Source organism: Sphaerodactylus townsendi, linkage group LG04 (assembly GCF_021028975.2).
Source record: "Sphaerodactylus townsendi isolate TG3544 linkage group LG04, MPM_Stown_v2.3, whole genome shotgun sequence".
NCBI lineage: Eukaryota > Metazoa > Chordata > Lepidosauria > Squamata > Sphaerodactylidae > Sphaerodactylus > Sphaerodactylus townsendi.
Window position 1 is genome coordinate 102,376,869 of NC_059428.1, and position 22,134 is coordinate 102,399,002.

Consider the following 22,134-nt stretch of genomic DNA (forward strand, 5'->3'; position numbering starts at 1 on the left):
GCTAGCTAATCCCCACTGGGTTACTCTAAGATGATTTAATCAGAGCTCTGAGTAGACCATTATTTATTCTATCTGTATCCATCCCAACAAACAATCAGTATTTAAGAGAATAGTCTAGCCATTCTTTTGGATCCTAACAACTCATTAAGCCTCTCCTTATTGCTGGTACCCCTGGAAAGTAATCAGTTCTCTGTATCTGACTTTCCCACCAGCTTACCTCATACTGCTCCAGTACCCATTTTGAGGTATAAATACAGGTCCTTTGGCCATTCATGGTGTGTGTGTTCTGGATTCAAGCACATACACCCACTTTGCTACTGGAAATGCTAGTCATTTTCTTCTTCAGCACTGTTTTCCCCAGACATCCCTTCAAGAATGGTAACTATCACCCTTCAAGACTGGTAGCTATTTTAAAACCCTATCCAACTTTCTCCCTTTTCTCTTAGTTAGCTCTTGCATGCCCTCTGTACATAAGTGCATTGCTTAAAATACATTGCTTGTTTTACTATTTTTACTCTTTAATAAAATCAATGTCAGTTATTCAACTGATGGCTCATCTGAGAGTTTTCACCCAGGACTATCCTGGTATAAATTCTAGATTCCAGTTACCTCCCTCTTACTCTCTGTCTCTACCAAATTCCCCCAACCAAACTGGAGACTGCCTACTTAGGGCAACAGATAAATGGTGGAGAATGTGGGCATAACCCTGCCTTGAGTAAACACATGTGTGGTTAGAATTCAGATGTAGAGAAACACCCCGGTGGAAAACTCTTAAGGTTTGTGTGAGAGTGAAAGGTTTTCTGTGAGCTTGGTACTCTAAGAATAATTATCAGGGTAGGAAATCTTTCTCCCTTTTCACCTCCTAAGAACATGATGCTCAGCCACCCCTATTAGTCCACAAGTCTGTGCAAAGGGCTGTGAGGCACAGTAGACTGCAAAGGGGAAACCTAGTGCTATTCCCTTTAATTTATTTACTAGCTGCAAAGCCCACTGTGAAGGGAGATGCAATGGGCCCTAGCAAAGCGAGGGGCAAGCAAGCATTTCCCCCTACAATGGGCTTTACTGCAGCCATAGCGGTGACCCCTCCTCTCAGCGTGACGCTTTCCACCTATTTATATTTATTTATTTATTCATTCATTCATTCATTCATTCATTCATTCGATTTGGTAAACCGCCCTACCCCCAAAGGGCTCAGGGCCTACCTGGTCCTGAGTCTGTGGCTTGGGATAGGTGGAACGGTGAGCCTTGGGATGGAGGGAGGGTTGAAAGGTGAGGCTTGAAGGAGGGGGGGAAGTGAGGCTTGGGGTGGGGGAAGAGTGGGAAGGTGTGGCTTGGGGGATAGTGGAATGGGGAGGCTTAGACTGGGAGAATGGTGGGAAAGTGTGGCTTGGGTGCAGGGAGGGTTGAAAGGAGTCAGGCTTGCTTCTGGGTTGCGGGAAGGGGTAGTGGATGGAATGTCACCAATGGGCACCAAGACTCCTAATGTGATTGGTGACTAGTGGTGATTGGTGGACGGTTTAATTGTTGCAACATTCCACCACTAAGGCAATTATAGGTTAGGATTTAATGTACATTTATTTTCCACCTATCACCAGAAACCCATCTTGGTATATCCTAAGTGGATCTTTGGTGCAATAGGAGGTGCTTTGATAGAGTAGAAATTCTTTTAAAATGGTTGTGAGCTGCCATTTCGAGTTGCAAAGTAGCAAAAAGGAGTTCTGAACATCTTAGCTTTCGTTCCCCAAGTTTCAAACCCTTGGGAAGAACAGCTTGCATAAGTGCTGGGTTTGCTAGCTTTTCCCAATTTGTGGAGCCAGATACCCCATCCCTTCCAAAAAATCTAGGCATGTGGACCAGGTAAGCTCAGTTTGGCCTCTGCCGCTCTGAAGACCCCCAAAGGCTATAAGTTCGAGAGAGTTCATTTACCCTCCTGCAACCCCATTAGATAATAGGATCATGGTTTCTTAAGGATTTGGGCAATCCTTCCCCATCCTTGAACTAAATGTCCCTCATTTAGGTCCACAATTAGGGGTTAACGAACTGTGGTGTGCTGACCTATTAAGGATTCTGCAGAATTGAACAGTAGCACATAGGCAGTAGGAACTCCTTAGCCAGAAGAATTTTTTTTACTGCTTAAGCTTTTCCAGTGGTGTGAAAATGTTCAAGCGAAGCCCCAGCTTCGACAAGTAAGAGAAACAGGTGGTCATGAAAAGTCAAAACCAATGGGAGTTGGGCTCTTTTATAAGCCCCCTGCAGCCACTACTAGATGATGCCTTTCAGGCATAATGTGACAGCAAGAAGATGTGAGATTTGAAAAAAGAGACTTGTGCTGCTTGAGGTCTTCCATAACATAAATGACTACATGAGCTCTGCCAGAGAGTAAAACTGAAACAGTTATTTTACAGCAAGATGACAGTCACGTTATAGAATTTAACAGAGATTACCATACCTGGTTGTATCGCCGGCTCCTTCTCCTTATCTTGCACAAGCCGGATGATGTCTGACACCACAATGCGATGGTCTGAGTCTTCTTTCCCTTCATTAGGCTGGCTGTCTTTTGTAAAACAATTGCAGCTCCCAGTTTCCTTGCAGAAGATAAACTTCCAGTAATCAGACATGAAAATATCTTACGTTGACTTCTGCAATTTAAGACAAAGAAAAAATAGGAAATCGGAAATGCTAGTATTCTTAGATTTTCGCATTTTACAACAGTCTCTTTCAGCATGGAACAGGTTAAGAGTTGGGGGAATACAGATTTCACTTCTCCAACAGATTATCAGAGCCGCAGTGAGGGGGAACTGCGCCCGGGGCATGGGTGGACCCTGCGCCCCTGCCACAGCCCCACCATGCCCCTGCACCGGCGCTCACCCAGTGCGACACGCCCCCTCTCCCCTTGGCGCTATGCCACTGCAGATTATAATAGACAGGACTCAAGAACAGTGAAAGAGATAAAAACAGTGGATAGCTCTTTCCCACAAATGTTTTCACAGGAGTTTACACTGTGAGCTGAAGACACCTTCTGCTTGTGGATGGTCACATGTTGATCTGCCCTATTTATATGTTTGGTATAAATATGTTTAGACAAATGCTGCTGGTCATTTGGTACTTTGTGATGCCACATGTCCTCACAAACAAAACAAAACATAGAATTCCACAAAAACAAAACAAAACATAGAATATACAGCCTTTCTGGAAATATCAGATGACCAAGCCTAAATGTTCAAAATCATTGGAAGAACTCTTGGATGAGAAGTCACTATAATTCACAAGCAAACATTCTTGAGATCATTTTGGTTTCTGGTTCCCAGATTTTTTGCCATCAAACTAAGTTCAAAAAGATAATTCTGGAAAATATCAACAGATCTGTAGAGGAAAGAAATGAGTTAAAAGAAATGAGTTAAAAAGGTGAAGGTAGTCTCCTGTGCAAACACTGGATCATTACTGACCCATGGTGTGACGTCATATCATGACATTTACTGGGGGCAGACTTTGTTTTCGGGGTGGTTTGCCATTGCCGTCCCCGGTCATCTACACTTTACCCCCAGCAAGCTGGGTACTCATTTTACTGACCTCGGAAGAATGGAGGGCTCGTAATTCAACCACCTGTACCACTCAAGACAATTTTAAAGGCCACAGCTTCAAAACCTGAAAGCAGTGATACTTACTCAGCAGCTCAGGAGCTACATGTGACCATTTGACAAGTCATTTGGAATGCCACTATTTGACACGCCATTCATATTTCAGGAAACTGCTTGACTTGTAATTGGCAGGCAGTTGGCAGGCAGTTTTCATCTTGAAACTGCCACCAGTGGAAAAAGATAAGTTGCAAGCTTCACGTCAGAGGTGGAAGTAAATGTGGTGTTTGGCTAATGGTAATAGTGTACTTAATCTCTACAACCACAGAGTTAATTACTATTTAAACAGCATAATGTGATCATGGTTAATTACTAGTTAATTACTATTTAAACAGCATAATGTGATCAGAGGTGAATTTTGACTAAGACAGAAGGTATCTGAAATGTGTTATGATTTAACCACGTAAAATACCACATGTAACTAAGAACCTTTTCAGCAGTGACCCTCACATTAAGAAATCTCAGTGGGTCAGCTCAGTTTATGATTATAACTTTGCTCTTTCGCTTACCAAACAAAATACTTTTTTTTTTGCTCCAGATTTTGGAGGGGCCAATTTAAAATTTAATAGAATGGCTTCATCTGTTGCTGAGTTGTTTTAATTGTTAAATATAATATTCATCTGGAGGTTTTATATGTTGTGAGTTACCTTGCAGCTTTTGTTGAACCACACAGTAGAACTGAAATGTCATAAGTGATCAATACGATGGACTGGGTCTTAAACCTTGCTTCCTCTTTGCCTGCAGAGGTCCTCCCTTGCACAGGACTTTCGCTGTGCTCTTTGGCTTACTGAAAGATGCTGATGTCACATAAACAGGAACCCCTCTGCCATGGAAAAGGGTGCAGCATGAGGAGAAGCAAGGTTTAGAATCTAAGCCATATATTACAAAAAAGAGCATTCTCTCTCCCAGGATTCTTCTGACCATATAAATATAGACACATTTTAATGTATACATATACATTGCTCTTTTATCCAGCACCTTCCTTTCCCATTTAAAACTGGGCATGAAAGTTGGAGAATTTTATGTATTCATATACGTCACAAGTCCTTCAATATTTCAACTTATAGGTTCATTTTTTCTTTGGTGAGTTATCCACTGTATACTCTGGGTCTCATGGCTAATTATTGACTTGTTTTAAAAGCCTCTTCAGAAGACTACAAAGACTTTTAGAGCAATCACACAAGAGAACAGTGTGTAGTTGCAATTACAGTGCAACTGAAATTATTATTATTATTATTATTATACAAAACAGTTACACACAGCAAGCAAGATCAATATGCTGGATTTTGTATTACATCACACGTCGGACACTTCCCAAGCATCTAGGACTGTGTATTATTATTATTATTATTATTATTATTATTATTATTATTATTATTATTATTATTATTATTATTATTATTATTATTATTATTATTATTATTATTATTATTATTATTATTATTATTATTATTATATTTATACAATTCATATTCCACCCTCCCCCTGCAAAAGAGGGCTTAGGGCAGTTCACAACATTAAAAATAATTTATAAGAAAAATAACAATAAATATAGATGAAAACATTCAAATGTTAACATCTTAGCACTTAAATCAACAACTTGCTGCTAAAACACAACTGTATGATGCTACATACAATATATTGGGGGTGTTAACAAATATACATAATCTGATTAAAAACAGAGAAGGGGTTGGCTGGAAACAGAAATGGAATATGAGAAGTGAGCAGGGAGAAGCCTAGGGTCCAGGCCAGCTGATGATATGGCCACAGATGAAAATCAATTGCTGCCTCAACCATATGCTTCCAGAACATCGGTCTTACAGATCCTTTGAAACTGAGAAAGGTCTGCTAGGGCCCAGGCCTCCTTGGACAGAAAGTTCCACCAGGCAGGGGCCATGAACGAAAAAGTTATGGCCCTGATCAAGGACAGCTGGATGGTCTTTGGGTTAGGGATCAGCAGGAGATCCTCTGAAGATGCCAACCACAGATACAGGCGAAACGTCAGGAGAAAATGCTACTGAAACAGCCCGGAAACCCCACAACACCGCAGCAGGAGATAGTCTGGGACAGAGCACAATGCTCTCTGGCTGTTATCATGGAAGATGTAGTGCCACAAATATGACATGCCCAGGCTGTTTAGGGCTTTGATGGTAAGCACCAATACCTTGAGCATGATCCAGAATTCAATCGTAATGCACCTGGCAGAGCACAGATTGAATGTGTGCCCTGAAAGGAATGCCTGTCAGGGTCTGTGCAGATGCATTCAGCAGCTTCAGGGGAAGTCCTGCAGAGAGCAAGTTACAGTAGCCCAATCTGGAGGTAGTGGTTGCTTAAATCACTGTGGCTAGGTCAGGGCGCAACAGGTAGGGCATAAGTTTCCAGGCCTGGAACAGATGGGAAAAAGCCGACCTGGTCTCCAAAGAAATTGAGGCATCCAGGATCACCACAGACTCCTGATGGAGGCATGTGATGTTAACTGTACTCCATCAAGGATTGGCAGTGAGTTCGCACAATCCAGTCCACCCAGTGGTGGGATTCAAATAATTTAACAACTGGTTGTATACAAGCACCATTTTAACAACTGGTTCTGCCAGTGGTGCGAACCTGCTGAATCCCACCACTGAGACCACCCCAGTCCAGCCACAGTACCTCACCCTTCAATGGATTTAATTTCAGGCAGCTCTGCTTTAATCGTCCCATCATGGCCCCCCAGACATTCAGCCAAAACATCTGGTATTGGGTCTTGCCAACTGCCCATCAACAGAAAGAGATGACTGAAATCTGCCGACCGGTGACATTGCAGCCAAAGCTCCAAACCAGCTGGATGAGAGGACACGTGTAGATGTTAAGTAGCATTTGTCCATGATATCCAGACAGAAAATGAGGAGACACTTTTTAAAAAAGATATCCCCATGGCGCTTTATAATGGTTGTGCAGAAAAAGCCAAAATCACATATGCATTTTCACTCTATTGCAACTTTATGCTGAACACTTATTGGCAGTAAGTGTCATCATGAAGCATCATGTAATTTGCTTGCCAACAAAGCAACACTGATTGCCAGTATATCTGGCATTTTTAACTATTGTATAGATATTAAAATAATAACTTGTTTAATACACCTGAATAATTACACTAACATACTTCTACACTGTAGAAGGTGTTCTTACTATGGGATATAATAAAACTAGAAAGTATGGTGGTGTCACTGTTTTTCAAGGCAATGTTCTAGTTATCAAATTTTTAAACACACTAAATTTGTAAAAGTATGTGAAGAAAAAGTTTAAGTCACAAAAGGCTGTGAAATTCCAGTGACTTTCACTCATCCATAAAGTATGCTGTAAAGTTATCCCCCTGTGTATTTGGTAAACAGTTCCATCATGGGGGTTAAATGATAAGACAATTACAGAATGGCTGCCTACATGCAACAGAAGTAACTAGGCTGCCTTCCTGTACTTGTGGTATAAAAAGAAGGAATTTCAAGAGGTCCAAGTTTATCTCACTCCTGCAGCTTTATTTCTGCCGTGACAAAAGACACCTGCTTACATTCTCTCTTGTGTGCCACAATTAAAGCTACAGGATGCAATAGAGAAAAAGGACTACCCAAATGTTTACATACTTGAGAATTTCAACTCTAACAATCTTTGTAGGTGCACAACAAAAAACACAGGAAAATCATTTCTGATGGTTTGTGATTTAAAAAGGGAACAGAACAACAACAACAAGAATAAAAGAATAAAAACAGAATGGCAGCATAATTTTGAAAGTTTCTGATTCACAGATTCACAACACAGCCACGTTGCCTCGGGGGAGGAAGGGACATCTGAAATTACTCCCGGTTCAAAAAACGTGGAAGCAACGGATTCGGAAACATTTACAAAAACTTTTTTAAATGCACACACCTCAGACCACTGCATTTGTCTCTTCATATTCAGAATACCTTGTAGAACTTTACAGCCTTTTGCCAACCTTCTTAACAACACGCCTCGACACAAGGCAGCAGCCTACCAATTAAAAGGGTACACGACTATCTCCTCGGTTCAACGCAGTGCCCTTCGCTGGCGTGGAAACTCCATGGAAGCTTACTAGAGTAAGTCGTGAGTTCAGTAGGGTTTTCTAAGTAAGCGCGTATGGAATCAAGTAGCAGGAAAAGGGAGCGACCACCTGAATACACATTTTTAAAAGAGCTCGAGTGTGAGACTCTCCGAGGCGCTTCCAAACACACAAAGCACATGACTCACCTCCAGGGCGCCCGGCTGCTCCCGCAAGGTGCTCCCGCTTGCAAAATCGGTCCTCCGCGCGCGCAGCGTCCCCTCTCTTGGCGCCTCTCTTCGCAAGGTCCCGCTGGGGCCTCGGCCGCCTCCCTGCAGCTAGGTTGGAAGCTGCCTCTCTGGGTCCTCCGGGGGGCCGCTGCCCCATAAGTTTCCGAGGGGAGGCAGGCGAGAAAGAGGGGCCAGTTTCTCACCTTCCGTGGGGCGGCTTCTCTTCAGCACCGCCCCTCTCAATGTCCCGTTATGCTAGGCGGGAAGGCGGCTGAGCAGAGGAGGGTCCGGGCGGGCTTCCTTTGTTTCTGTGCGGAGTGGAAGATGCGTTTTGCAGAGGAGGGAGGCAGGCGCTGCCGGTAGCCCTGCTGGAGCTGACCAGTCCATCTAATAATCCAACTGGGGACAACTTCTCGCCCTGAAGAGGCACTGAACGGGGCACCTTCCCCTGGTGGAGATGCCGCCTACCACAAGGTTTACTACCCTTGAATACGGAAATCCCCTTTCGTTGTTAGGTTAGCTATTGATGGACCTGTCCTAGGGTTGCCAGCCTCCAGGTAGGATCTAAACATCTGGATTACAATTCATTTCTGGGCTGCAGAAGCTAGTTTCCCTTGAGCATAAGGCTGCTTAGCAGGGTCGACTTTATGGCATTATTCCCCGCAGAAGTCTTTACCTTCCCCACCCCTTCCTGCCCCAGGCTTCAGTCTCCCCCCCTTCTCCAGGAATTTTCCAACCTGGAGTTGGCAACCCTAAATCTGATTCCTTGTGAATCTGTTATCCCTGTTGCCACAGCTACTGGCATCCCAAACATGCAATCCTAAACAAAGTTACTTATTCCTTAGCCAAATAAATTTAGAAGGATGTGTTTAGGAATATGGCACTTAATTCCTTACAGTGCAAAACAAGAGTCAAAAGTGAAAGCCACCTCCTACTTTTCTGCAAAACCAACCAGCAGGCAAGCTTTTGAGTTCTCCACAACTCCATGTCTCTCTCTGTGTGTTTTAAATGCTGTTAAATATGTGATGTACTTCCGGACCTGCTGTCCATCATTTTCACCAGATGACTCCAAGTTCTAGTGTTTTGAATGTAGGAGGAGAAAAAAAAATCTGTCCAATTCATCCACACTATGCATAACTTTATATTATTTTTCTTCCATTACACAGAAACATGTAATTTTGGTTGTTTTTTTCTCTTTTCTGTCTCTACAAATATCATTTCTAAACTGCACACAATATTCCAAATAAGACCACACCAGACATTAGTATTATTTTAGTTCTATCCCATTTCTTCTACATGCAAAACTCATCCATGCATGTTCAGTGTAATGTCAGCATAGAGTCTATTTCCATACAAACAATATATGCTGATCCACACAAGTGGGAATGCTATTCTGCACATATAGAAACTGCGCTTGTCATGCCCCCACAGAGGCTTTTGTTATTTCCCCATTAAGCTTCAGTTTCCCCATAGTTAGCATGGTTTTAGTTCATTGTAAAGTCTTCTAAGGGAGGGAATTTCAGTTATCCCCTGTCCCTTTAAGACATTTCCCAATAGGCAGTTTCCCTCTTTACCCAGCAATCCCCTGTTTTAGCTCTTGCCAGTCAGTCAGAGCGAGGTGCCAAGGGTGGCTGGAGACTGGAATATTCGTGACATATATGGTGGTCCAGAGAGCACAAGTTAAGGTTAACAGGAATTAGAACCAGACAAAGACTGAAAGAACCAAAAGGAAGCAAGACACAGTGGACTTTCTTGAAAGCTGCCAAGAAAACACAGTCTACAGCTTCAAATCTGCTCAAGACAAGCAAGTACTCTGATTTAGATAGACCTAAGGGAGGAGTTAGGGTCTTAATTCTCTCAAGTAATAAACCTATTGTTGAACTGTTGAACCTGGTTTGTGTCTCTCCCACTCTGTCCTAGCCAAGTACAGGGCACCAAAACAGATTCACTTGGGGGGCAGAACAGCACTGTTTGGCTTCATGGACTTGGGTGAAGCTAACAGGTGCTTTTCCATGCCCTTTTCTACCTGTTTTACTCGTTCACAGATGGTGAGTCAATGTTTTCCATTGATCTCTATACCACAGCCCATTCTCTTCCTTGATCTCTCTCTAGCTCTAGTTTTTTCAATCCCAGTCTGTATCACTTCATAAACCATTTTTTCATTAAAATGTTTTGTGCCATTATGCATGTGATGCAATGAGTAAGTGCTGAAATAAGTTGTGTTAAGTCTTTAAGATCCCAGTGGACTCCTGTTTCATTTTGTTTGCAATTTGGTTACCCTTTGTGACAGATGGCTCTAGTTCCATCCTCTGGTCCTAGCAAATTCCTGTCTACTAGGGGAGGAGGCAACTACTAAGCAGCATCAGCCAATGAGAGGCTGTCGGACCTGGTTTTGGGGGGTGGGGGAGAGTTAAGTGAAGGGAAGTTTTGTCATCACCTCAGATAGGGCGTAGGGAATCAGCAGAGAAACAGGGCAAATGACCAAAGTTTAAAAGTTATTTAAACTTTGCCCAATGAAGGAAAAGAACTCAGATATCTAGGACAGAAGTGCATAGGGCTCAGGAAAGAGGGATGAATAGAGTAGGCATCCTGTGTCACCTTAGTAGGACTTGTGAGGGGCTGAGGAAAATATCCCAAAACTTACCCTATTCCAATTGGCAAAGATTCTTGGGTTTAAGGAAAAGTTCCAAATGAAATCATTCTCTCTCTCTCTCTCTCTCTCTCTCTCTCTCTCTCTCTCTCTCTCTCTCTCTCTCTCTCTCTCTCTCTCTCTCTCTCTCTCTCTCATAGGAATAGCCTGACAGTGCAGCAAAACTGCGTATGTGTGAAATTATAACAGCTTTGAAGTACAGCTCTGCTGTCCCTTGTTGTAAAAACCAATAACCTGTTATGTTCCTTGTCCTATCCACCAAACTGCTAAGCATTGACTGGACTAGAGTGCCAAAAAGTGTTTGAAAATTTCATCTACAAAGTCTCCTCTTCGTTCTCTTCCCTGAAAACAAAGATCTTGCAATTCAGTGAACATGTATCACAGAATATATGCTTTGGATTCAGCATAGAATTTCCACAGATGCAAGATGGAGTTAATTTTTTTTACCAATTCTCCCTCCCACAGGACTCTTCTGATTCTATCCCTACTTCTGGGGTTCTTCATCTCTAAAGATGCAATGAGGTGGCCGAATCCTATGGCAAAGGGGTGCCAGAAGTTGGCACTCAGAGACCCACCTCTCTGTCAGGCGCACCGCAGCGCAAACAGGAGTCCCCCCCACCCCACACATCCCTAGAGGCGACTGGGCTGGGCTGGTGTGGAGCTCGATCATTAGCATTAAAACCTAAAGACCTAGTTCTTCTTTGGAGTAGAAGTAGTGTAGGTAGCACTGTAGCAGTGAAAGGCTTATATCAAGTTCTCCTGCTTTTCATGCTGGCTGCCACCAATAATATCATTTTCCTCTATATAGCCCTTACTCCTAATCCTGGGATTTTCCACCGGCCACTCACCCTGACTGGGGAACACCGAGCCACACAGACAAAAAATACTTCAATGACTGGAAAGGTTTTAAAAGATGAACAAAACTGAAAGCGTTTATTTGCTGGCTTTCACAAAAGAGGCTTCTCAGGGTAAACTTCTGGAGAGGTTTTTTAAGCTTGTTGGCTCTTTCAGAATAAGTTTGTCTTAAGATGTTACTTCAGATTCATATGCACACCGACACACGCATAGGGTGTCCTCTTTAACAAGGGAAGATTTTAGCTTTGAACTAATAAATTCCCTTACGCACACAGACACTATTCCTCACTGCTCCAATACCCACTGATGCACGCACCTAAGCACACCAGTCCAAGCCCAGGAGATTTCTGGCACACTTGGCCTCCCCTCTCTCCCACTAGTCTGTCCTAATATGGCTTCACTGCTCCTCTGGACTGGCTTCTCCCCGAACTGGTGATTCTGGTGATTCACACAGGGGGGCAAAGGCAGACTATAGGGCATAGGATACCCGGTTGAAGTTTTAAAACTTCGGCCAGGCTCCTGAAGGAGCACTTCAATCTGCACCCAGATCAGGGCCTCCTCTCTCTGTCCAAGCATACAGCTTTTAGACGGGGACTGGACTTCTGTCAGCCAACTGTGCTGAGACAGTAATCCTCTTCTTCCAGAGCTATTTGACAGACTCCTCTCTGCCAGAGACTCTGCTCTGCTGCTCTCTCAGACCGAACAGCACTCATCTCTCCTCCTCCAGGTGCTGTAATAGCCCACTGGCTCCCCTAGCTCTTGCCATAGGAACAAGTTACTGGACCTTTTTTTCAGCCAATCCAGGTCGAGGTTCTTCCTCAGCCTTGTGGGAGCCTTTTTTCTTTCTGCAATGGCTGTTGCTAAAGACCTTCTCCTTTGGCCTGCTGTACACCAGCCCTTCATAGGGAGTTAAGAACAGGATTAGATTACATATGTCCCCGCTTTCCTAAAACATCATTGCGGACTCACTGAGGGCTACAGAAGCCTCGTTGCAGCATGGCTATGATGTATAAATAAAGCTTACACACCGATTAACCAAAACTAAACAGCCTTCTTCATAAGAATCCCCTCACATTTCACAGCATGCATTCAGTTTTTACTAGCAAAGTTCACTTACCATAAACATTCTTACCAGGTTAAACTTACCATAAATCCTGCTTGTTATACTTCCAATAACATTTCAGCAATGCAGCATTATATTTCAACAAGCATTTTTTAAACTCAGTACTTGTATTTTACATACATTTCTCTTGTTACCTGTTTCTATTCAGATGTCTTTACTGGTGGGTTGCTCTAAGCTACAGGGATGAATTTTCCCTTTTCCCTCCAGTAAGGCTTCCTCATGGTGATTATCCAAATCCCTAGCTGGACATTCATGCTCACTCATGGCAAGGGATTAGAGTTGCCGCTTTTGAGTGTGGTGAGGTGAATTTAGATCGGTGTCACCACATTAGTCAAGGTAAAATTTCCTTCCTAAACTTTACCCTTTCTGCCAAATCAAAAGCTTGAGGTTTTACACCTCTGGCTTTCTTTACCACTTTTGCCTGCTTTGTGGTAGGCTTTGTCATTTTATCATAAAGCACGTTCTTACAGTGCCCTCTACCAGAAGGCTGCCACACTTATCAAATAAATGCATATCAGACCCTTTCATTTTATACCAGATTGACTCCTCCCCGGTCCCCTCAAATTTCCTCTTGAGTCTGGTGAATTCAAAACTTCAGCTTCGGTCTTCTGCTGGGCAGCTGTAATGTTGGGCTTTCACAACAGTCCTCTCCGTTGGCTGCTGGAAAGCGCCTCTAAGTTGAGGAAGAGCTGCGCTGCTGCTTACTCAGTTCATTTTGATGTCTCTGCCAGACCTGCACTGTCCCGCACAAAGTCCTGCACAACACTGTCGGCTCTTTGCTGGATTCTGGATCCGTCTCAGGAACTGGAACCTCCTGCCTCGCAAAGTTGGTTAGGGCAGTGACATTGGCGGTAGAATGCTGCCCTCCTTTTTCCCTCACCAGGAATGTCGTCTTCGCCGAACCCTTCTTCGGTACCGGCCTCGCGAGGAAACGTTGTTCAGCTGCACCGGCTGGTACGCGTTAGAGGAGGCGTTGGCAACGCTTCGCCTCATTTTTTCCCTCACAGGAATCATCTTCGCGATCTCCTGGGTACTTGCTCCGCCAAGGAGCGATGCTGATTCAGCTGCACTGCTGGAGCGACGTGCGGAGAGGGCGTTGGCAACTGACTCTCGCCTCCACCTCTGGGCTACCTGGCCGCAACTGGACTGGAACCATCTTGATAGCTTTTGGGTCGAAGCAAAGCTCCAGCTGGCTCTCCTTCAGTTCTTTCAGGAACTCATCCTGCCTCTGGTCTTCTTGGCACCAGTCAGCATGAACACTCGTCCATCTGCAACTCTGGGTCTGCTTTGCAGAGCTCAGACCTGGATTCCTAAAGTCATGTGTAGTTAAAGAGGTTTCTCATGCCTCCTGGGACTTCTTAGCGTTAACGCTGGCAAAGGCACACCTTGCAGGGTTGGCGTTGTCACTTCCAACTGCATCTTCTGCCAAAGTGTTTCCATTCTGAGGAGGTTTCCCATCAGCATTTGGGAAAAGATTTCCCTCCAGTTTCATCTGCCATGGTATAGGCAACCCTGGAAACTGTTTCCATTTTTTCTCATCTTGCTGAGGGAAATTCCCACAACAGTGTGGGGGATTGGGCAGCTCTGCTCTGAGCTTCATTTCCTCTACTCTTAAATCAAACATGTCCTTCTCGTGGCTCATGTCATTTGCCTTCACGATTTCCGCCATTTTAAAGCTGCTCTTTTCTGGCCCTTTCAGCCCGTCAGAATTTAACTATTTCAACTTCTACCTTTAAATTTATTTCATTTGACCATCACTCTAGCCTCTAATTTTTGCTTTTTTTTCATCTCCAGAAGCTTCATCTTAGCTTTCTCAATCCCAGCATCTATACTGGCCAGTTTAGGTTTCAAAAATCTCCTGAATTCCTGACCAATTCCTTCCAAATGCTTCCAATATCATCTGCTGTGGCGACTTCTCCTCACTCAGCTTCTTCCTGTGTGTCTTAGGTTGGTGCCATTTATTGGCGAGGGTGAAAGTGACTGCTTTTCCTCGAAATCAGTAAAATAAAATAAAAACAAAGTAAGAAATGGGCTTTCCTCGAAGCGTGTTGTTACTGGATCTTAGATATTACTTCGGATCCCGTAAGCTTACCGCCAATGTAATGCGTAAAACTTTTATATAAGATTCTGCTTTTTCTCGCGCTGCCACCTTAATAATATTTTTTTCCTCTATATAGCCCACTTTCCAAGTACAGATTTTCCTACGGCCACCACCCTGACTGGGGAACACCGACACACAGACAAAATACTAATGACTGGAAGGTTTTTTTAAAAGATGAACAAAACTGAAGCGCTTTATTTGCTGGCTATTTTCACAAAGAGGCTTCTCCAGGTAAACTGGAGGAGGTTTTTTGCGGCTTGTTGGTTTCAAGAATAAGTTTGTTCCTTTAAAGATGTTACTTTTAAGATTCATATGCACACCGACACCCGCAGGTGTCTCTTAAGGGAAGATTCAGCTTTGAACGAATAAATTCCTGCTTACGCTGAACACTATTCCTCACTGCTCCAATACCCACTGATCACACCCCAAGCACACAGTCCAAGCCCAGGAGGATTCTGGCGCACTTGGCCTCCTCTCTCTCCCCCCACTAGTCCCTAATATGAAAAGCTTCACTGCCTCCTGGACTGAAAGCTTCTCCCAGACTGGTGATTCTGGTGATTCCACACAGAGGCAAGGCAGACTAGATAGGTCTGGCCAGTTTTTAAACCCGCCAGGCTCCTGAAGGAGGGCACTTCAATCTGCACCCAGTCAGGGCCTCCTCCTCCTCTCTGTCAAAAGCATTACACCGGCTTTTAAGACAGGGACTGGACTTCTGTCAGCCAACTGTGCTGAGACAGAATCCTCTTCTTCCAGAGCTGACAGACTCCTCTCTGCCAGACTCTGCTCTGCTCTCTCAGACCGGAGCAACCGGCACTCCACTCTCCTCTCAGTGCTGTAAGCCCACTGGCTCCCCCCTAGCTCTTGCCAGAAGCGTGCTACTGGACCTTTTTCAGCCAATCAGGTCGGTTCTCTCCTTGTGGAGCCTTTTTTTCTTTTTCTGGCTGTTGCTAAGGCCTTCTCCCTTTGGCCTGCTGTACACCAGCCCTTCAGGGTGGGGCAAGTTCGTTACAGTAACCCTGTTAAGCGCTGTTAAACCCCGCTGATTTTCATGCGAAGAACTAAAGCACCACCTTTACCTGGGAGTAAGCTCGGTTGGTGGCAATGGGGCTTGCTTCTGAGTAAACCCTCCTAGGGTCGCGATTCACCCATTGGAAGAGTTGTTGCACGCGGTTTGCTTCAACGTGCATAGAAACCACACCGACTACCACTCAAACTTTACTCCCGGAGTAGAAGCGGCATGCGCCTACGGGAGGCCAACCGTTTTTTCTAAACTAAAACCTCAGCATTCAGTTTGAATTGCCGCGTTGGCACTTTGCGATAAATGAGCGGGTTTTGGGTTGCAATTTGGGCACTCGGGTCTAAAAAAGGTTCACCATCACTGATCTAGTGAGAACAGCAGTTCTGGGAGTTTTAGGGGTGCGGGAAGGAGATCCATGAAAATTGTGCTCCCTTTGTTTCTATGAAAAAGCTATGAATATCTTCAATAGTCATGGAATAAGACAGCCTTTTGTAGAATGGAATCTGGTTAAAGAATAGGAAGCAGAGCAGAGGATACAAAAAAAGAGGTAATTCTCACAACCAGGGGATGTCAAGATCTCCCTAAAAACTACATTGGGACTGGTGCTATCACAATCAATATACACAATTCTCAACTGCAGATACTTAAATTTGGAGAATGGAATTATGAAAAGACAAATCTTTTCAAAAGTCCCAAGTCTGCAGAACCCCCTATAACGAAAGAGCATTATCTTCTGGTACAGGAAGGATTCCTGTCAGCTGTTTCAGGAACCTTCCTATTAATTGATTTGTTTTTCGCTGCCACCAATCTATACTGTAGCCCATACACTGATTAAATGGTCACCACACTTTCTGGGAACACACACAGACAGATAAAATAGACTGGTATGGTTTTAACTTGAACAAAACTTGAAAGTTTATTACTGGCTTATATGTAGGCTTCTCTGGTAACTTGAGAGGATTTAAAGCTTGTTGGTTTCAGAGCTTATGGTTTTAGAGCTTAATGGTTGCAGAGATGTTGGCACTTCAGTTGCAAAACAGTCACAGACACTCGCAGGTGTCACTTAAGAAAGATTTTTCTTCAGAAAAGATGTTACTTTAGAGGTTCACACTCCCTCTTCGGTCAGACACTAGTCCACTGTACCTAACCACTAAACAACACACCCAGTCTCTGCCCCGTGGGATTCTGGCACACAAGCCTCCCTCTCCCACCATCCAAACTGGCCACACTGCCACTGGACTGGGCCTCCTAAGACTGGTGTTGTATTGTGGAGGGCAGACTTTAGTTTGGACAGAGGTTTTCTGTCAAACACCTGAGTGGTGGGTCACTCTCCACCAGACTCAGGGCTTCCTGATGTCTCTGATTAGCTTCCTTAGCTACAGAGTACACTGTCTGACTCCTGTCACACCAACAGCAGTGACAGATCTCTGCTTGATCTGCTCACTCTGCCAAAAACGCACCCTAAGGCACACAGATTCAAAAGAGAGCCCAAAAAGAGCCAAAAAGGCAAAAGAGCCAAAAGAACCCTCAGCACTCTGGCTGACTCTATTTATATTCTTGTCATTTTTTTCTCTAGCCAATCAGGGCTGGCCAGGCCTTAACCCCTTCAGGGCAGACTTTCACCCTGGAAACTGAATGCTTTATAAGTGCATTTGTCACACACACACACACACACCCGAACCCTGGGGATTAAGCCCCCTATAATAAAAGCATCAGCTTTAAGAAACAGATGCCTTATGTGGCCATTGCTAGGCAATTGAAAGAGTACTTTCAGTTACGGCTTTTGTTTCTGTTAGTAAAAGGAAGGGGAAAGAGCAGGGCTCTCTCCAGGGCTGTTTTGGCCTTTGAGAGAAAACTCATGAGTTCCAGGGCCAGCAGCAAACACCAGAGTTGACACCATGCAAGTTCCATGACTCACCCAGGGCCAGTGGCCTGCTACTGTTCAACAGCAGCCTCCTCATGAAAACCAGTGTGTGGTGATTAGAGCTGGGAGATACAGGTTCAAATCCTAATTCTGCCATAGAGCTCAATGGTTGACCTTGGGCCAGTCAGTGTTTCTCAGCCAAGCCTGCATCATAGTGTTGTGAGGACAAAATGGAGAATGATGTATGGATCAGCAGTGGCGTAGTGGTTAAGAGCAGGTGCATTCTAATCTGGAAGAACTGGGTTTGATTCCCCGCTTTGCCACTTGAGCTGTGGAGGTTTATCTGGGGGAATCAGATAAGGGACTCCCTGTGCACTCCCACACTTGCCAGCTGGGTGACCTTGGTCTAGTCACAGCTTTTCGGAGCTCTCTCAGCCCATCCCACCTCACAGGGTGTTTGTTGTGAGGGGGGAAGGGCAAGGAGATTGTAAGCCCCTTTGAGTCTCCTGCAGGAGAGAAAGAAGGGATATAAATCCAAAGTCGTCGTCTTCTATGTTGCTTTGGGTCCCTATTGTGGAGACAGGCATGATATAAATGAAGAAAAAAATCTGCAGATGGGTGGGATATGAAAGATAGGTTGATGAGTGGGTGAGAAGGAAACAAGGGAAGGTGAGGATATATGGGATGCCAGGAGGAGGAAAAGTAGACATAGTGTGGGAAAGAGGATACATGAGGAAATGTTTTGATTGACATGCTTTCAGATACTCAGATAATGTTAAAGTTTGGCAACGTCGTGCTTTCCTATGCAAAAGTTATTCCTTCTTCAGTAAGACTTCTTTCTATATGTTTAAACTATTTTAGCCTTAATGGGCCGGCCGCTGAGCACTAATTTAGCTGGCATAGATTTCTGAAGTACTTGATTACTTCTTAATCATTTTTAAATACTAGGGTATTAAGAGCAAAAACTACCAGACCATGGCCACACAGCCCAGAAAACTACAACAGCCAATTGATTCCAACCGTGAAAGCCTTCGACAATGCACTGGGGGTAAAATTTTGCTGCTTGAGGAAGGAAATCAATTGTGGAAATTAAAATACCCTGAATTAATTGTTTTGATTTTATTATTGGTTGTGTCATAAGAAGCAGGTGTTTCTAGACTTGGATAGAAAGATTCTAACTCAAGAGAAAAATGTAACTGCTGAGGAAATTCAGGATATGCATCAAGGGATGGGAGGTATAGCATTGTGTGCATGTATTATTTTTCAAGCAGAACATACTGCAGAACTCACTGGTCCAATCCATGTATGAAACAAGGACAATAGAATTACGTACATATGTTAGGTTTATTTTGTTAGAGAATGATCAAAAGGTTTAAATGAAAAGCTTAAAGGAGAGGACATATTTCAGAATTCATCTAAATAAATACAATCATGTAAGTGTTCTGAACAGTGACATATCAGCCTGGGGTTCAAGGGGTAAGCCCTGTCCCTGGGCACAACTAATCTGGTCAAATGGGGGCGCAAAATTGCCCACCCCCCCGACCAGATGCCTTTGCGAAGACAAGGCAGCAGAAAGTCCTGCTGCTTCGTCGTCTTCAGGCTCTCTTGGCCCCACCCATGTCATCATTGATGTGGGCAGGGTTGAGGAAGCCCAAAGATGACGGGCTAAGGGAGTCCGAAGACGATGAGGCAGCAACGGTGCCCTCCCCCCTCCTAGCTGGCTTCTGCCCTTCCCAGGCCATGGGGAGAGCAGGAGCTGGCCTCCAGGACCCTCAGGGGAGTGCAATTCCTCTTGTCCCATCCCCTCCCCAGGCCCCCCGCAGCCCAGCCTCTGCCCTCCCCAGAGCCTGGGGAGAGCAGAAGCCACTGCCAGCCTCTGGAGACGTGCTTTAAAAAGCACGGCGGTTGGGGGTGGGGCTCGGGGGTGGGGCCCCACCAAGCCCCACCCCTGGGAGGGACTCCTTTTACAAGCACATATCTGGAGGCTGCCAGTGGCTTCTGCTCTCTGCAGGCTGCTCTTGCCCCTTCTGCTCCCCCTTGCAGCCCGGCCTCTGCCTCCCCAGAGCCTGCGGGGAGAAGCCACTGCCAGCCTCTGGAGACGTGCTTTTAAAAGCAAGGACCCCAGGCATGGGGGGGCGCCCAGAGAAGGCTTGTCTCCAGGCACCATTTCCCTCCCATACACCTCTGGTTCTGAACATAGCAGCAATGGGGAATAATTTAAAACAAAAGGGCAAAAAATAGGCAGGTCTTCCAGTAAACTAGAGACCAATTCCTAGTGGGCCACTTAGTGGCTGATTATTGCAAAGCATGGTCTGTTTGCTCCTCTCATTTAGGAATTTTCACTCCTCATGGACCTGGTTCTTTGGTTGCTTCCACTAAGAGGTAAGATGGCTGGACAAATCATTACCAGAAAGAGAAAGGTTTCTTATCATCATGGTCTTCTTGTGAGTTTCTTACAGAGGCATTCTTTTGGGCATGGTAAAGAAACAAGAATTCTGAACTAAAAGGCAGATGTTTTCCAATGATCCTTAGAAATCACCCAGAAGACTTTGAAGTAGGATTGGTAGAGACAGAGGACTAAAGGTGTTCACACACTCCTCTTCATTCTTAAACATACAGTAAGGCGGATTCCACATGGGCCAAAACCAGGGTGTGAAAACGATGTAAAATGGTTTAAAATGGTATAAAAGGGTTTACACTGTTTCCACACTGTTGTTTTTGGCCCATGCGGAATCCGCCTAAGAGCAGGGAGCTTACACTGGAACTAGCTATAAAAGGATGTTTCAGAAATACATTTGACAGAATCCTTTACTTCTATATCACTCAAGATGGTCAATAAACTCAAATAGTACTAACATTTTTAAATGATGTGCAGTTTTCAAAGATGTAAACTCCTAAGGGGGGTTCTACTGTGTGATGTATTAGAACTTGAAACAATAACAAGTAATTTGGTTGCACGACCCTCATGATACCATGTCAAATTACTGCCCGTTATATTAGCATAAAAGTACAAGGTTCAAACATGATAGTCCTGGATTGTTGTTGGTTGAACAAAACAGGCATATTAATTTATTTTTACCATTTCAGCAAAGTTGTTAGTGTAACATCCTTGGAAAGATAATTGCGAATCATTGGAAGCATGCCCAGAAATAAATCTTGCGCTGTGAAAAAAGAAATTATTGTTTTGCAACATTGCTATGGGCAACTTAATTCTAAGCTCAGGAATACTGGCATACATGTATCTGAGCAGATGAATTAATTTGTTTTGAGAGATGTGAGTTGCATGTAATTGGGCCTGTATAAGATAGCCACACCCAAAATATTACTTAATCTCTCAGATGTGGGTTGTGTAAAACTATTTAATCTTTCTGAAAATGCCTATCTTTCTGCAGAATGGAACGGTCCAAGAGGACACTTTTAAAATAATAGAATAGCAGTGGCAAAGCCACCAGGGGCCAGGGGGGTGCGCGACGCACCAGGCGCACCATTTCTAGTCACGTGGGGGGCATGGCACACCACCCCACTTACTTTTAGGAATAGAGCAGGCCGGAAGCCTGCCTGCGTTGGCTGGGCCTGATGGGAACTACATTTCCCAGGGGCTCCTGGGAAATGTAGTTCCTACCAGGCCCAGCCAACGCAGGCAGGCTTCCAGCCATCTTCTCTGGCCTGCTGCTTTCCTAAAAGTAAGTGGGGGGGGGGGCACTGGTATGAAAAGCCAGAGTGTGCACCAGGCGCACTCTGGTCTAGCTACGCCTCTGTGGAATAGGATTGTGTTAGGTTTATTATTTATTTTGTTTATAGCCCAAATTTGTCACTGAGACTCAAGGCAGATTAGAGGACAGACAAACAAAAGAAGTGTAGACAGACAGCAAAAGAGAACAACTGAACAATAAGACTATGATTACAGAATTAGGAAACAATTCAAGCAGTAAGCTATCCAAAGCAAGGTATGTCATAAACAATATAGAGGTGGATTACAAGGTAATGCAGTAAAAAAAAAGAGGCGATTCCTACAATAATTGGGGATCTTATTCCATTATGAAGCTGTCCTCTAGGGCTGCTCAATTTCTATTTATGAATGTTCTCTTGAACATTTCTGCGATGCCCATTCTCTTATTTCTTTGTATTGAATATGAAAGTGGCCATCACACTTAGTGGGATTCGAGGTTAAATTTAACAAATTAAAATTTTATTTATATATGATCTTTAGTGTAAAGGTTTCATGAAATAATTTACAATAAATAAAACCATCTGAAGGAACAACTTCTGCTTAGGTGACTTTCACGTCACATCAATCTACCTCTCATTCCTTTACATCTCTGAGACCATATTAGGATTTGACTTTATTTCTAGTATCTCAATGTTTCTATTTCTTAGGCCAGTTCTACATTTTGCATAACACTAGGCTGTTAACATCACCAAGCCCCCTTCTCACTATAAGTTCATCATAAACAGCTTCTCAGTTCAGCACAGACTGGCTTTTTCACAGTTCAGTAGACTCTTCACAGTCACTGTCCAGTGACAACCAATCACCTCACTTTTTCATCCTTCTCACCTCTTTCTTCTACACCAGGGGTAGGGAACCTGCGGCTCTCCAGATGTTCAGGAACTACAATTCCCATCAGCCT

At 44.1% G+C, this 22,134-nt stretch overlaps 1 protein-coding gene across 2 annotated transcripts in view; it reads right to left on the reverse strand.

Annotated features, from left to right (window-relative positions):
• MCF2L (MCF.2 cell line derived transforming sequence like) overlaps positions 1–8,201 on the reverse strand; it is a 154,799-nt gene extending 146,598 nt beyond the window's left edge. The window contains exons 1-2 of one of the 2 annotated variants that reach the window (XM_048493095.1): positions 7,875–8,201; positions 2,450–2,639 (exon numbers count right to left, since the gene is read on the reverse strand). In XM_048493095.1, the coding sequence (XP_048349052.1) occupies positions 2,450–2,618 (169 nt within the window). In that variant the 5' untranslated portion in view covers positions 2,619–2,639; positions 7,875–8,201. The remainder of the gene's footprint in view (positions 1–2,449; positions 2,640–7,874) is intronic. The other variant, XM_048493089.1, reaches the window with a different exon arrangement.
• Between the last annotated feature and the right edge of the window lie 13,933 nt (positions 8,202–22,134).